Source organism: Protopterus annectens, chromosome 7.part0, assembly GCF_019279795.1.
Source record: "Protopterus annectens isolate FY-2018-M chromosome 7.part0, PAN1.0, whole genome shotgun sequence".
NCBI lineage: Eukaryota > Metazoa > Chordata > Ceratodontiformes > Protopteridae > Protopterus > Protopterus annectens.
Genome location: NC_056739.1, coordinates 1152579107 through 1152595923, shown reverse-complemented (window position 1 = coordinate 1152595923; position 16817 = coordinate 1152579107). Strand labels below are relative to the sequence as shown.

Here is a 16817-nt window from a genome sequence, read left to right as displayed (position 1 = left end):
GAGTTTATGGTGGGAGAAGGGTTGGTAGAGATTACAGTGTTGGTAACTGAGGAGTTAGAAGGTAACATCTTCTTGCTGGATTCAGTGAAGTGTGAATTAAAGATAGATGCAGTTTCTTGTGCTGTGTTTGTAAGGCACGGGTTTAGAGATGAGGGGTTGCCGGGGTGGAGAATTTGGTTAATTGTATGCCACAATTTTGAAGGATTACATATTTGAGCAGTTAGTGGGTTATTATAGAATTTCTTTTTATCTTTATCTATATGATTTTTTGTCAGATTTCTAAGTTCTTTGTATCTTTGTATGTGGATGGGTAGTTTGGATTTTAGCCATGTTTTCCACATTCTGTCCATAGATTTCACCAAGTTGCAAATGGCTTTAGTTAACCAAAGGGATGTATTGAATTTTATATGGACTTTGCGGATGGGTGCAGGTGAGTTAAGAATATCTAGGAAAGTAGAGGTAAATGAGTGTACTGCATCATCCAGAGGGATTTGGGTGAGAAAAGACCAGCTAATTTTGGTGAGGAGGGTATTAAAAGTTTCTGAGTGGAAGTTTGAGAGCTTGCAGTAATGTATCTGTGTGGGGTGGGGTGGGGGAATGAGGAGTCAATCTGAGAACTTTTACTGGAGAGTGATCACTTAGGGAGTCTGGTCGAGTTATAGGGTTATGATATTCAAGTAGGTTGGAGACTAATATCTAATCAATAAGGGAACCAGAGTTGTGAAGTTTGTCAGTATGGATGGATGTGGAGATTAGTTGGGTAAAGCCATGCAAGTTAATATGCTAGAGTTTGGTGAGCATAGGGATAGCTCATTTATATTTATATCACCAAGGAGGATGTTTTTATTATGTATGTGTTGAAAGAGGTACGAGAGAATGTTTTCAAGTATAGGGATGTTGTCCCCTGGAGGAATATAGATGGCTGCTGTAGTGACTGTAATATAACTGTTAAGTTTAAGGTTGGCAATCAGGATTTCAGCAGGTAGGAAGGATGGGATTAGTTTGTCTAGGGATGTAAGAGTAAAGTGATTGGAGTATGCAATGGCAATTCCTCCACCTTTTTTCATTTGGCAGTCAAGTTGTAATATGTTATATGCAGGAAGGAAAATGTTTGTTTTTATCGGGAATTTGGGGCTTTAGTCAAGTTTCTGTGAGGGTGATAATGTCAGGGGAGTGATTTGCTAGCCAGGCATGGAGTTCACTAACCTTCTAATATTCATTGAATAAAGAGAGAAATATTTTTTGGAGGTAAAGACCCATCAGATCCAGCTTCATATAGGCCTTTTTTATTCTAAACCATGTGGAAAGAGATTGAGCAAAAGATAATACAAAAACTGAGAAAGTGAAAGCGCTGTTTTATGGCTATAGATAGCAAGATATATGCATTGAAAATGTTTTCTGTCCCTTTAGTTTCATACACACGTCAGGCATATTTTTATTAACCAGAGGAGAAGTTGTGGATAGCAATTAATACAGATTTGATGGATTTTATCTGGGAGGGGAAGAAGATAAGAATCAAGTGTGTTAAATTGATCCTTCCAGTAAAACAAGGTGGTTTGGGATTACCTGACTCGGAGTATTTCAAAGCTGCACATTTAAATCTCCTATACATAGCACAAGTAGATGGCTATAATTCAAAGTGGAAAGGGATGATGATGAAATGGGGAGAAACTCAAGAAACAAGCAGAGACTCAGATTTTGGATACAGATCCTGAAGGAGAATAACAAGAATCATACAGATTCTTAAAATACGTTCTGCTATTTTATTAATATAAGAACTAAGCCAACATGAGGATGGAGAAAGGAGATTCTGCCAATTAGGGATAACTGCAATTAGCGGTACAGAGAATAGGCAAGAGGGGGGCCAGAATTTACTGGAGAAAACTGTCAAAGGAACCAAGGTATTGGGCGCAAATGGTTAGAGTGGGAAAGGTAATATACTGGGAAGAGGCTAAAAACAGATTTGGACTGCAGGCTAGAGATTGTCTTCCCTATCAAGGATTGATATCAGAATGTAAGCAAAGAGAATGAAATGGGGAAATCCTAAGTGAAAGACCAGCACTGGTACAGTTTTTAGTAGAATCCACATAGAAGCTGCTGTTAAAAAGGGATGATTAGTAGGGTATGCAAAATATTTCATGATTTTAGGAATTAGAGGAGGTTAGAAAGGATTGGGAAGAAAGAGTGGTTAAGCAATTCACAAGGAAACAATGGGGGATATTTGTGTGGCTTCCAAATATGCAACAAAGTCTTGAAGATGTAGGATCTTTGCTTGGAAGTGCTTGCATATGTATTTTTGTGCACCAAACAGACTCCAAAGAATTTTCTTCAGGTTGATTGCAAATGTTGGAGGAGTGATGGGGATAAAATAAGTAGTTGGGAACATTAATTAAAAAATTTCCCTGTAAGCTAGTCTCTCAGAAATACTGGATGAACAAATTGGTGTAACTTCTTCTCTTTCGGCTGTTTCCGTTAGGGGTCGCCACAGCGGATCATCTGTTTCCATTTCTTCCTGTCCTCTGCATATTGCTCTGTCACACCAACCGCCTGCATGTCCTCTCTCACCACATCCATAAACCTTATCTTAGGCCTTTCTCTCCCCTGGCAGCTCCATCTTTAGCATCCTTTTCCCAATATACCCATCATCCCTCCTCAGCACATGTCCAAATCAATGCAATCTCGCCTCTCTGACTTTGTCTCCAAACTGTCCAACCTGAGCTGACCCTCTAATATACTGATTCCTAATCCTGTCCATCCTTGTCACACCCAGTGCAAATCTTAACATCTTTAGCTTTGTCACTTCCAGCTCTGACTCCTGCCTTTTTGTCAGTGCCACCATATCCAACCCATACAACATGGCTGGTCTCACTACCCTCTTGTAGACCTTCCCTTTCACTATTACCCATCTGTCACAAATCACTCCTGACACTCTTCTCCACCCATTCCACCCTGCCTGTACTCTCTTCTTCACCTCTCTTCCACACTCACCATTACTCTGAACTGTTGATCCCAAGTACTTAAACTCATCCACCTTCACCAGCTCTACTCCCTGCATGCTCACCATTCCTCTATCCTCCCTCTCATTCACACACACATATTCTGTCTTAGTCCTGCTGACCTTCATTCCTCTCCTCTCTAGAGCATAGCTCCACCTCTCCAGGGTCATCTGCAAACATAGTCCATGGGGCCTCCTTTCTGATCTCGTCTGTCAACCTGTCCATCACCATTGCAAATAAGAAAAGGCTCAGAGCTGATCCTTGATGTAATCCTGCCTCCACCTTAAACGGATCGGTCACTCCCACTGCAGACTTCACCACTGTCACACTACCCTCGTACATATCCTGTACCACTCTTACATACTTCTCTGCCACTCCTGACTGAACAAATTGGTGTAACTAAGGATATGATTTTTTGAGCTATGATACAGAATTGGAATTGCCTAGACATAGTAAGGACTTGCTGAGTTTAATTCTGGCGGCTGCCAAAAAAGCAATTACTAGACAATGGAAATCAAAGTCTAAACCAGAAGTAGTGAATATAGTAACAGAAATAAATTAATTGGAAGTGGGATTTTTAAAAAAACAGTAGGAGCAAATTACATAGAAAAATGGGAATTGTGGGAACAATACATGCAGAATAATGTTTTGGAGGAAGATTCAGATTTAACGAAAAGCAGGGATTGAATGAGCTTTGTAATGTTTGACTGACACTGACTGGAAACATAAGTGATGTATAATGTATGCAGCTGAAAATATGTTGGTATGGTTTGTTTTCATTTATATAAGTTTATGATTGCTTATGGCATAAATGATAAATTAATAAATATGTTACTTGTTTAAAAAAATCCCTCATTGGAACATGCTATGATTTCAGTAGAATCTGATAAGGCTTCTAAGCTTTCCAATGCTCTGCCAAATAATAAAGATAGTAGGGCTATGGATAGGTTTGGAAAGAAAGTGTATACCTTTGCAACTGTTTTTTTTTTTCTTTCCATTTCATAAATATCAAGACCCATATGGCCAGATATTTGTTGGGTATTTTTGATAACCTGAATAAGGTCATTTCTGATATTCCTTACTTTGACAGTAAAATGCATTACAGAGTATGCTCAGTTCTGCTGCACAAGTAGCAAGACATTCAGTAAAGTGTGTTTATGATGCTGCCGATGCTTCTAGGATAGCAGCTATTGGATCTGCATTAAAGAGGTACTCCTGGCTTTGCCTGCAGTCTTTGCAATTTCTCAAATATTCAAGAAATGGGGAAATTATACAAAATTTTAAGCAGCTCTTTCTTTTGTCCTCATACCAAAGTTCTAGAAGAATTATCCACTCTCTTTAAAAAAAGTCCAAGCAAAAAAGGGATAAAATATACTGAGAAAAAAATGAAAAATGGCATGATAAACACAAGGCAGACTTTAAGAAATCTAAAAGATCCTTTGACAAAAGTTCCAATTTGCAACTACCTTCTTCCCTGCACCTTGGCCAACCCCAACCATTCTGTAAAAATGAGTTTCCCACTGCTTTCAGCTTTATAGAAAGATAGCATTGGACACATGGGTACTAAATATCATCCAAAAAGAGTACACATATACTTTGAAATTCTACCAGTTCCATCTATAAGCCAGTAGCACCTGGTTCTTCCAACCCTGCCAGAGTAATTCCATCAGGTGTCTGTAGAATCAGTCTCTTCTTACCCGAAAGGACAGAGGTTTTACTTCAGGCTGTTCCACAAACCAAGAAAAGAGAGCAGATAAAGATCTGTTTTGGACTTACCATCCTAAACATTTTCCTGAAAATCCCACAATTTAAGATGCTATCACTCCAAAGCTTACTTACTGTGCTTTCTCCATAGGTTTGTCTGGTTACCATAGATCTAAAGGATGCCTATTTTACAATCCTATTCATCCAAATTACAGAAAATTCTTAAGATTTTGGGATTCCCTTTGCCAGAATCTAAACTGCATGAAGAAGATTCCGTGGTACCTCAGATCCATTTGGGCAATTTTTCCTTCCCTACCTTCTGGTAGATCGACCAGATGACACTTAATACAGGTGTGCTTATTTTGGTCTCTGCTTCACTTTGGATGGTTTCCACAGATGATTCAGATGTAGCTTGTTGAAAATTTTCAGTTTGCATGAACATCCAAAGAATCTGGCCCAGGCAGGGCAGGCATAAATACAATCCTAAAAGAAATGAATGCACTGATCTTTGCCCTGTAGACTTTTCATCTTTTCTGGTCTCTAGGAACTTAGAAATTGTGACCAAAAATACCACGGTCATGTTGTCTATTACCAAACGACAGAGCAAAGTCCCGCCAATGACCTTACATCTTTGCAGACTAGCGATGATGGCTTGTGGTATTAGTATTTGGCATAATCACTTTCTTATGACAGCTTTCATACTACCTCTGATGAACTCAGTGGCAGATTATCAGAGCAGAACTAAGGCAGACCCTCAGGAATTGACGTTGAACAGAGAGGCTTTCCTATAAACTGAGTGGAGAACTCCCCAGGTAAATCTTTTTGCCTCCACTACACTCTGCACAGACTGCTGAGACTGTTCTGCTTCAGAGTTCCATGCAAAAAATCATGGAAATCGGATGCCTGATCAATCTCATTGAAAAGGAAATTCTTATGCCTTCCATCTCTTTTCTATCATTTTAAGGGTCCTTCTGAAAATCCAAAAGGGCAATCAAAATGCTGCTGATCACTCTCTCTTGGTTTAGATTACATTGATTCACTCATCTTTTTCATCTACCCAAGGACAATTGCCACACATTACCCCACAAGATGGACCTACACATATACCAAAAAGGCTCTCTTATTCATTTCACTCTCCAACTCTCAAATTGATGGTTTGGATTATAGGCTTCTAATCCCCTTCAGGCACCTTTTTTTTGCGGTTGTGCTACAGTTAATAAAGTAAATAAGAAAACATGCTGCAAGAAAATTTTGTATCTGCAAATGGAAAAGATTTTCTACCTGGTGCCGTAAGAGAGGACAGGACCCTTGTCAACTGGATAGTCACATTCTCATTTGTGTGAGCTGCTTCATTCATGGCTGGCACATTCCTCTATCAAGGGGCATTTGTCAATCTTTTCTTCCTATGTGCCTATGGATGCCTCTCTTCTTCACATTATGAGGCTAAACAAATCCTGAAAGCCATCTTTCATGTCAGGCCTCCAAGAAAATCCTTTCCTTCTCTTTGGGACCTGGACATTGTATGGAAATGTTAATCCTTCCTCCTTTTGAACTGTACTCTTCTGCTTCTTTAAAGTTCTGTATCTGGAAGACCATCTTTATTTAATTATTTATTTATTTGTAGTCTGACTGGGTGAGAAAGTCCTTCTTCAGCAGAGACCCGAGGCGAAAAGCTCCAAACATATAAATATGTAAAACTTATACAAATACAAAATACTAATAACAGAACTATAAATAATACAGTAGATACAAAAGTACATCTTGACTTATTTTCAAAAGAATTTTAACAGTTTCATTCACACAGAGAGAAATGCCACAATAACCACATTGGCAAATGGTCAATCAGTTAGGTAATGGAGTGTCAATTCACTATATCTGTTAGACTGTGAGAAAACAGATTATTTATTGCTTTAGACAGTCAGGTGTAGATAATGTAACATTCTGTAAGCAGAGATAAGGGAAAAAGGAAAATGAGGAATAGGTCAGGATGGAGTAGGGCAGGGACAGATCTGCTTATTAAGCATGTCATCTTTTAGTATTTTTTTAAACTGACTGATAGAGATGGCTGTAAGGTCTGGGGGGGTCTGGGGGAATGGGGAAGTTTATTCCAGGTACAGGCAGCAAAGTAACTATACAGAAGTTTTCCAATTTCCTTTGTGGGTAACTATACAGACATTTACCAATTTGCTTTGTGGGTTTATTTGTGGCTTTGATACCTACTAAAATATTTTCAAGGTCAGGGTAACCCATAGGACTAATCCTTTTATACCTAAGGTAGTAAATCTCTTTAAACCAGTCCATTCATCTCCTACATTTTCCTAACCCTCCAAACAGGGGTGAAAGAACTCGTAATTTACATTCAAAAGGCATCCTGTTGAAAAAAAAAAAGCTTGCAAGAAAATCTGACCAATTATTTGTTTCCTTTGAAGGAAAAAAGATGGGTTCTTATGCATCAAACAAACCATCTCCTGGTAGATTTCTCTTGCTGCATCCTTTTGTTATATTTTCCATGGAGAATCTTTCCAAAACCAGGTTAAATCTCTTGTTACTTGATCTGTTGCCTCTTCAGGAGCCCTTTTCACAGGGTCTATGTTCAAGAACAATTCTGAAAGCAATCACCAGGTCATCCATTCACACCTTTGTTAAACAGTACAAGATACATCCCTTTTCTAAGGCCAGAACTGGTTTTCCTTGATCCATTCTTCAGGAGATACTGGACTCCAGTTCTGCATCTTAAGGCTCCTACCAGTCAGTATGAAAGCTTTGGGAATCTTCTGTCTAGTAAGAAATACTACAACAGTGATCTAATGAAGGATGTTAACAGTTCTGAAAGGGCTGAAAAATATAGGTCCAAATAGATAATTGTTGCAGTATATGCACCTTCCCTCTTCCCCTCACCTTTTTTTTATTCCTTTTTCTTTTACTTTGCTGAGGGGGCCTATTTTTTCTTATTCCCCTCACTGTCCTCATGTACAACGCTATGAGGAATTTCTTGCCCTTGCATTCCTAATGTAGTCTCATGCATGAGCCAGAAGCTGGATATATGGTATGAGAGGAGGGAGCCCAGGCTTTTGTAAATTGGCTGGATATACAGTATATTTGGCAGGATACTTCTCAATTGTAAGCAATACTGCTACATTGATCAGTTGTCATCTACTGTTATGGTAAGTTATTAGACAACTGTGCTGCCACTGCTTAGGTGTCTGCTTGACTCTGGCTTTATTGCTAAGGGTATCACTCATATTTCAAATATTAATACACAGATAGCTTCCCAAAAGTTAATACACTTATGTGAAATACAGTAATGGAACAACCATGAAGAAGCAGTCTACTCTGTGGTAAGGGCACCCTTCCTCTATGCCACTTGGATTCTACTTTAGATGTCTGATGATATGGCTACACCATAATCTGTATTGCTCATATTTCTTCTTTATTTTGTTACTTTTCATCCATAATTGGTGTGGTTTCTTCTGCAAATTGAACACTTAAAGTCATCACATTAAAAAATATTTACCATGGTGTGTTCATTTTCTTATAGGAAATTACATTCTCCCTTTTTGCATTTGTATATACATTTTATTATATATCTTGTAGATTACTTGCTATGAGAAAATTATCATTTTATCCGTTCATTGGCTGGTTGTACCAGACATTGCTAGACCAATGGGTGTTAGCTACCTTGTTGAAATAAGAGTAGGCAAGCATCACAAGTGGTAGGGAAAGACTGACAGTAAAATATCCCAGATCAGCATGCTTTGCAAGGTGAGAAAACTCATGTATTAGAAATTACAGCCAGCCAACATGGCATTGCTAATATTGGTCTACTGTCATCTCTCTCAGCTGTATTATTTTCATTGATGGTTGGATGAGGAGGTAGAATTAAGTACTGTAAAAAGGTTTCGGATAGCTATGGAATACCGTTTCAGAAACATGATTCTGATTGTAATCATACTGATAAAATTTCAAGTGGCTTTAGAATCTTATGAAAAGTTTATTTCAGATGACAAAGTACGTATATTTGAGTCACTCATTAATCATGGGAGTTTGTGAGCTGCTGATGAAATGAAGAAGGTCAGTGAGTACTGTGACCTGTTCTAGAATTATTTTTATTAGGAATTGCAGGTTATATTTGTAGCGGGATGGCTAAGGTAGCTGATGAAACCCTACTTATTCTACTGCTTTTTTGTTTGGTTGTTGAATATTGTCCCTTCAGGAGTGAGAGTGCTTCTTTGTGTTTGTGAATAGTTGATTGGAGGGGGTTCATATCATTCAACTGCCCTGAATTTCACAGAATGATCACATTTTTGACTCATATTTCTAATAATTTTTTGTAAAATGTGTGCTTTTATATGGCAGATCTTTTGAGGACTGCAGTCAGTAAATGATGGCAGGCATTTCAGTTTCAAACTTCATATCCTTCAGAAAATGTATGCTAATGCAAAGCGTGTTATTTTAGCAACTTTCTAAGTTTTATAAGAGCATTTTTTTAAAATATGTCCCTACTTTTAGACCTTTGTTCCCCTCCCCTTATTTTTGACTTGTCCCTGATTCTTGCACTAAGAAGTTAGGTATGGAGGAGTTTAATACTGAGTAGATAATTTGGACATCAGTAATCATCCTTCCAGCACTTTTCAGTTACAAACTTACTGGTAAGAAATTTCAGTGACATTTTAATTAATTTGAGTATTTCTTGAAATTCTTTCTAGCTTCCTATGACTGCAGAACCTCGAAAAACACGCACCAGAAAAGGTAAGGCATTAGGCAGAGGAAGTGGTGTCTTAGTATATTTAAGTAAATAAAATAAAATACAGATGCAGGAAATTGATCCGAAACATACTGCATTTCCTCACAGAGTTTTAAGTGCTAATTCAGGCTCTGTTCTGTGTTTTTTTTCACAAAACTGAAACCTTAACTTCTGTTATAATTTGCTATTTAATTTCCAAAAGATGTTTGTTTCCTACCTGAGTGCATCTTCTTGGGATTCATAGTCCTAAGTGTTATTTCTTTATGTCTCTTACATTACTTTATTTTATTTTTTGTCTTCCATAATTGTATGTGTGTTATGGTCAGGTATACTTTTATGAGCTAATCTTGGAGGAACTTCTTCCCACATACCTAGGTAGCCCACTGATAAGCTAGGATCCTGTGGCATTGAGCATAATGACCACAGGATGTAAAGGACAAAGCCTGACACTTAGGCATTTCCCCTTTCTAAGCTGCTCATGCTTCAGTAACATGAATAGCCTCTTCATATTAGCTATATCAACAACAACTATTTATTTAGTTAGCTAGTTACTTTACATTTTGTTGACCAACTTAATACCATTGGACATGGCCTGTTTCCTGGAAAGGCAGAAGGTGATACTATTTTACAGACTATGGGAAGTATGGCCAGAATACTGGGGAAAACTGTAAGAAAAAATATTGAAATATGCTTAAAGAATTTAACAGATTGTAAGCAAGATCCAAAGTACTTAAAGAATGAGATATTTCAGAGAAAAGCAAAAGAAAATGTAGACATTTATTTTTAAACAAAGGTGTTATTTGCAGGAAAAGGAAATTGTGTCAACTTTCTTTGCAAAGTGTGCAAGAAAGGAAGAACTAATGATAAAGGACTTAGGTGAAAAAGAAAAAAAGGTAGTGGTTCAAGAAAGAATGATTATACTAGACATTTACCAGTAACTTATGCAAAGAATAGAAAGCTGAGGTGAAAAATGAGCAGAGCTTTAAAAAAATACTGAGGCTAATGAAGTCTAGAAGAAGATAATAACAGAACTACAAAAGGAATTAAATATGTAAATATGCAATCTGTATCAGGTTTGGATAGGCTGGATTATAAACCTTTGAAACAAAAACTAAAGTATGTAAACCATTCAGCTAGTAAATCCACTAATAATGAAACAAAGCTCACGTAGTGTCATGCAACCATCCGGGAATACAGTCATATATTAAAACTTCAATGTTTACTACATCGAAAGAATGGTTAAGCACTTTCATCACTAGAATCTCAGGACTTCTTCTGAATTAATGAACAATAAACAAACAGACATTTAAATAGGTATTGCCAAATAATGCAACATTAATCTGAATTAATTAGGTAGTGCTAAATCATGTGACAATTTGAATCAATTATCTATTAAGTAAAAAGTTAATCACACTTGTTATTATAATAAATACTTTTATTGTAAATAGTGTACATCTGTCAAAACAACACCTTAAAAAAACAACATATTTAAAACATATAAAAATCAACACAACCCTGTAAACCTGTTCATAAACTTATTCACAAAGATGAACAAAGAAATAAAGTAGTGTACTAACCACATAAGTATTTAAAAATGTATTGAAAATTTACCAAATTAAAAAAAAAAGATAATAACTTAGAAGCGCTACATTTTAAAAATGGTAAAATGGACACCTGTTATTTAATCTGGAGAAAACTGAAGCATTGAGTTTCAGTTGCCGGATACAATAAGTTCCTTGTACTCAATTCTTGTTTTCCAAGACCCTCCCTGGTTGTAAATGGGAACAATTTTGAATATTCCAAATAAAAAACTTGTGGAAATTAGAACATTTAAATGTGTAATTAAAAAGGGTGTTGTTAATGTTGCATTTTGAGATGTCATAAATAAGTTTGTATATTCTCTTATGAAAAGATATTTCAGATTTGCCAATGCAGAGACCGTCACACCCAGAACAAAGTGCAATGCAAACTACCCCTTTTGTTACATGATTACCATCAGCTGAAAATATGGTATAGTCTAGCATGTCCAACCTAATGGGTTGCTGTTCAAGGATATTTGTGCATTGACTACAAGTCCCATATTTGTGCATACCCTTGGTAGTCTTAGTAATAATCTGATTTTCAGACATGTTTAAAATTCCTACCCATTTTGTAAACAAATTTTGGGGAATCCACAACAGATTTAAAAACTTCATTGTCAACTCTATAAAGATATTCCAATTTCTAAAAATAATATCTTTTACAGCCTTTGAATAAAAGTATGTAACCACTAAAGAATTGACAAAACTATCATTTGCATTAGTGTCACAATTGTAAACCCTAACAACAGGAGGTATCTCTGTTCCAAGTAGTGGATTAAATCTAGAACCCCAACCTTGACATACTTCCTACCATATTTTAACAAGAAAACTTTCAGGGTATCCTCTTTCCAAAAACACTAAATATTGTGTCTGCCTCTTGACAAAAATATCAAATTCTGAATACATCCTGGCCACCCTCACCAACTGACCCTTAAAAATGTTATTTTTACAGTACTGAGGTGGCAGCTTTTAAAATGTATGTAACTGTTCGAGAAGGTAGTCTTTCTAAAGTTGAACAGCAATGTTTGTTAACTTTGTCTTTGATTATAGTTACATCAAGGTAATTTACTATGTTTATCAAGTGCTGATGTGTGAATTTGTGTACTAATATCTGTCTGTCTGCTGTGACTATCGTATTACTTTCTGATGTGACTTGACTTCTCATTTGTCATTGCCATTATCTCTCCACAAGTACTTAATTGACTCAGCAAGAGGACAGAGTAGTACATACCAACTTCATAGCTCTGAGTCCTAATTGGAATGACAGAATTTTGTTTTCTAATAAAAACTTTTCTTCTTTGAGTCTTTCAGAATGTTCAGAAGTTAAAAGGCCAAATGCAACAAAATCCTGCATGCAAAGTGGAAGGCATTTCATGGCTTATGCCTCACAATATAGAGCCTTTTTGCTGTCTCATACTGAGGTTGCTACTTAGCTGAATCACCTTGTTAGAATTAAACAAGCACTATAAGTCATCAGTTTTCATGTTTTCTGTAGCATCTGCTTCTGTGCTCTTAATCCCATGGATAACACCACATCTATCTGTAAAGGCTTTCTTTAAAGTGGCTCTTCAGGTGAGACCACCAACATGTCGTATCTGCCCACCTTAGGATTTCAACTTTATTTTGGAAAAGATAAATGCATCTGTAGTTTGAATCTGCAGATAAAAGAGAGTTAAAATATTTATTGCGAAACCTATTTTGCTTGTTGCTTTTACTTCTGGCAGGGGAATTTCAGAGCTGCAGGATTTTGTATGTAAGTGGTATTGCCCAGTTTGCCACATTGAAAGAGTATAAGTCTGTCCTTCATGCCAAAAGTTGTCCTGGCTGATGTCTGCAGTCAGCCTTTTATCCAAAATACCATCATGATGGAGAATTTTCATCTGTTGTATGTACATAAGAAACTCTGGTACTGTAAAAGGACCAGTGAATGCAGAAAGATTAATCAACTTTTTGTCTCATTCAAAAAAGGAAGAGAAGACCTACAGGTTACCAAGAAGAGTCTGTCTAAGTAGTTGACTCTCTGTATTGCCTTTTGTCATGACAAGTGTAATAAACTTTGCAAGGCAGTATCCTAGATTACTAGTTCACCTTGGCAACAGCTAATTCAGCAGCATCCTTTAGAAATGCTTTTGACAGTATATTTCTGGAAGCTGTTACATGGCCTACTGTATACACTTGCAAAACACTAATTAGATACACAATCCAGAATTAGGATAGGTCGTGACACAGTTGTGCTACAAGACATCTATTAAGTACCAGCTGCCTGTAGATATACCAGCACCGATTGAGAATCTACCTGAATATTATGGTTTATTGTTACAGTGACCATTTCCAAGGAACAAAGTACAATTGTGCATAAGGATACTTAACATAACAGTAAAACTGTAGCAGTAAAGCCATCCTTCCTGTGTCCCTCTAATAACACTTCATATAATCTTTAGGATTCATGTCAGTAGATTGCAACAAATTTCCTTGAATGCAGAAACTTCAAAAATGTGTTGTTTTAAAGTACTTTCAGTGAAACTAGGAATAAATCTGTTTTCTCTCCCGACACTTAAATATACCTAATTGGAGATTGCACAACAGGGTAGAAAAGGAAATTCTTCACTTCCTGTATTAGTGTCAATGTTTTATTACTTTCTGCATAGTTGTAGCTGTTTTGGTTTTAGATTAATGTTTATTTGTTTGAAAGACAGCAGCCTGTGTAATCAGAAGTCCGTGAGAATGTTACAAGGAAATAAACAAAATAACTGGTAAGTACTGTTTGCAGTGGTGTTTAACTGTGTCATGTGCATCACCCTTGGTACCAAGGAATGGTGTTATTGGAGATATCTGTTGTCATAGAGATTCCACATCACTCCCTATTGAAATTTTGGGCTGGAAAGAAAGTAGATAAGTTGCATAAAGTGAAAGTGTTATGATTTACTGTTACACTGCGATATCTTTGAAGATCTGCTGTTATCCTTACACATAACTGTAGTTCTCACATTTACTTGTAGAAGCGTTGACTTAAGATGTATGAAGATGACAAAACTGTGGCAAAGGTACAAAGTATTAAGTTGGAAAGAGTAGAGTGTTTGTGGGAAATAAGTACTCACTGTACTATAGTCAGAAGAGAAACAAATGTATTCAAGTAATCATGGAATGCTGAGAGGCAGGTGTGAGATTCAAGCTGCTGTGTCCAAAAAAGAGCCCTCAAGCAGAAGGAGACTTCTCATTCTTCTAATAAATAAAGCACACAAGGACAAACCTACCTCCCTAGAAAACACAAGTGGAAAAAAACTAAGGGTAATGCTGCTCAATGCCAGAAGTCTAAACCTCAAGATGCACGCCCTCGAAGCCCTTCTCAGTATGGAGAACATCGATGTCTATGCAGTGACTGAAACCTGGTTCAAGGCTCTTGAGAGCACCCCAGCACTATCAGGTTTTACCTCATATCATGCTTTCCGTCCCCAAAACTTGGACCGAACCAAAAAAGGAGGGGGAGTATCCATATTCATCAAAGATACCCACACCTCCAGGTTAGTGGCAACGCACGAAGCATCGGAGACCATCCAGGTGCAACTAACCATAGGCAAAACTGCCTTACAGTTTGTAGCATGTTACAGACCACCCTCTCAAACTCAGGAACCCCACACAGCCTTCCTGAAGACACTAGAGAGTATGAATATCTCTCCAAATACCATTATATTGGGAGACTTCAACTACCCAAACATAGACTGGGAACATTACTCAAGCCCCAACACCCTAGCCCAAAGGTTCCTAGAATTCATAAACTCAAATGCAATGGAACAACTGGTCACCATTCCCACAAGAGGAGACAATATACTAGACCTGATCATCACAAACATGGGGACAAAATGCTCCACACCGGAAGTATATCCCTCTCTGGTAAGATCAGACCATAAATTAATCTCACTGGAAATCCACATCCCGCACCCACACCCTGCACAAAAGACCACAGTGAAGAACTTCTCAAAAGCCAACTTCACACTTCTTAAGACTGAAATGGTATCCTTCAAGGCCCCTGGGCTAGTGGAAACCACAACCCACACTGCTGAATCCTTTGCAAATGCCTTCCACGGGCACCTTCAAGAATGCATGGATCATGCAATCCCAAATAAAACCAAGACCCATTCCCCCAAAGGCAGGCGCCCGGTCTGGTGGACCCCAGCCATAAACAAACTCTACAACAGGAGGAGGAAGCTACTACATGACAGAGCAAAATCCCTAAAAGGGAAGGCATCTCTGATCAGTACTCGCAAAAAACTACGATCACTCATAAAATCATTCAAGGCCAACTTTGAGAGAAAAATCGCAAAAGACACAAAAGACAACCACAAGGCCTTCTTTAGCTATGTTAGAAACCTGGGTGGAAACTCCCAGATATGCTCAGAGTTAGTCCAAAATGATACAAAATACACTGAACCCACTGACATTGCCAACATTCTGGCAGACAGGTTCAGTGCAAATTTCTCCTCCCCCTCCTCCCCAAAAGGAGAAATAACTATCCCAGCAGAGTGTAGCCTCCCTAATATCTCAGATGCCCAGGTGAGAGCCGCCCTCTCTAAAGCTAAAAACACAGCATCAATGGGACCGGACGGTGTCCCGGGCTGTGTGCTACATGAACTCCAAGAGGAACTAAACCCACACATAAGGCTGCTGTTTAATCTTAGCCTTACTACAGGATACGTACCCAAAGAGTGGCGTACGGCGACAGTGGTACCACTTCACAAAGGCGGTGCTTCTACAGACCCTGGAAATTACCGCCCCATAAGCTTGACGAGCCTGGTCTGCAAAGCTATGGAGAGGATCATTATGGAAAGACATTGGGGATCTACAGACATTGGATCCTACCCAATTTGGCTTTGTCAAATGCAGATCCTGCCTTTTGAACTTGATCGACTTTTTTGAAACAGTCACTAAGGCCATTGATGAGGGTAAGGCAGAGTTCACACAGCCTACCTTGACCTTGCAAAAGCCTTTGACACAATACCCCACTCGGGCATCATAGACAAACTCACCAGCTTAAACGTAAACCCATATGTCGCAAGATGAGTTGCAAACTGGCTCAAGGACAGAACCCACAGGGTCAGAGTTGCTGGAGCTATGTCAGACTCTAAGCCAGTCACAAGCGGTGTCCCACAGGGCTCAGTCCTGGGACCCCTCTTGTTCGGCATTTATTTTTCCGAGGTACAGGCAAACATAGGAGGATTGTGGCTGACAAAGTTCGCAGATGACTGCAAACTGGGTGCCATAATTGATACTCCAGCGGACACAAACATCCTTCAGAGAGGCCTCATAGAAACGGATAATTGGTGCCAGAGCCATGGCCTTAAGCTGAAGGCCAACAAATGTATAGTCATACCCTTTGAGAAAAACAAGGTACCGACAGATTACCACATAGGTGGTAATCCATTAAATCTGGAAGAGGTAATCAGGGACCTTGGGACCCAGGTTGACAGTAACCTCTCATTTGACACTCACATTGCCAAAGTGGTTAGGAAGACCTTCTATATTGCCCACCTTATCATGAAGGGTTTCACATCTAGATCAAGAGAGGTCATTGTGCCCCTGTACTCTTCTCTTATCAGGCCAATGATTGAGTACAGTGCCCCATTTGGGATGTATCTTACCTGTCACCTGCAGCAGTTGGAAAGACCCCAAAAGTTCCTCACCAAGAGGATAAAGGGTCTTAAACATATGTCATATGCTGCCCGACTGAAAAAACTCCAGCTCTATTCAGTCGCATACCGCCTACTCAGAGGTGATCTGTGCCTGACGTACAAGGCC

The 16817-nt window shown here is 38.4% G+C and overlaps 1 protein-coding gene across 3 annotated transcripts in view; it reads left to right on the top strand.

Moving 5' to 3' along the window:
* Positions 1 to 16817, top strand: part of BBS4 (Bardet-Biedl syndrome 4) — a 1226477-nt gene that overhangs the window by 55106 nt on the left and 1154554 nt on the right. For all 3 annotated transcript variants that reach the window (XM_044077733.1, XM_044077734.1, XM_044077735.1), the window contains exon 2: positions 9407 to 9449. In XM_044077733.1, the coding sequence (XP_043933668.1) occupies positions 9407 to 9449 (43 nt within the window). The remainder of the gene's footprint in view (positions 1 to 9406; positions 9450 to 16817) is intronic.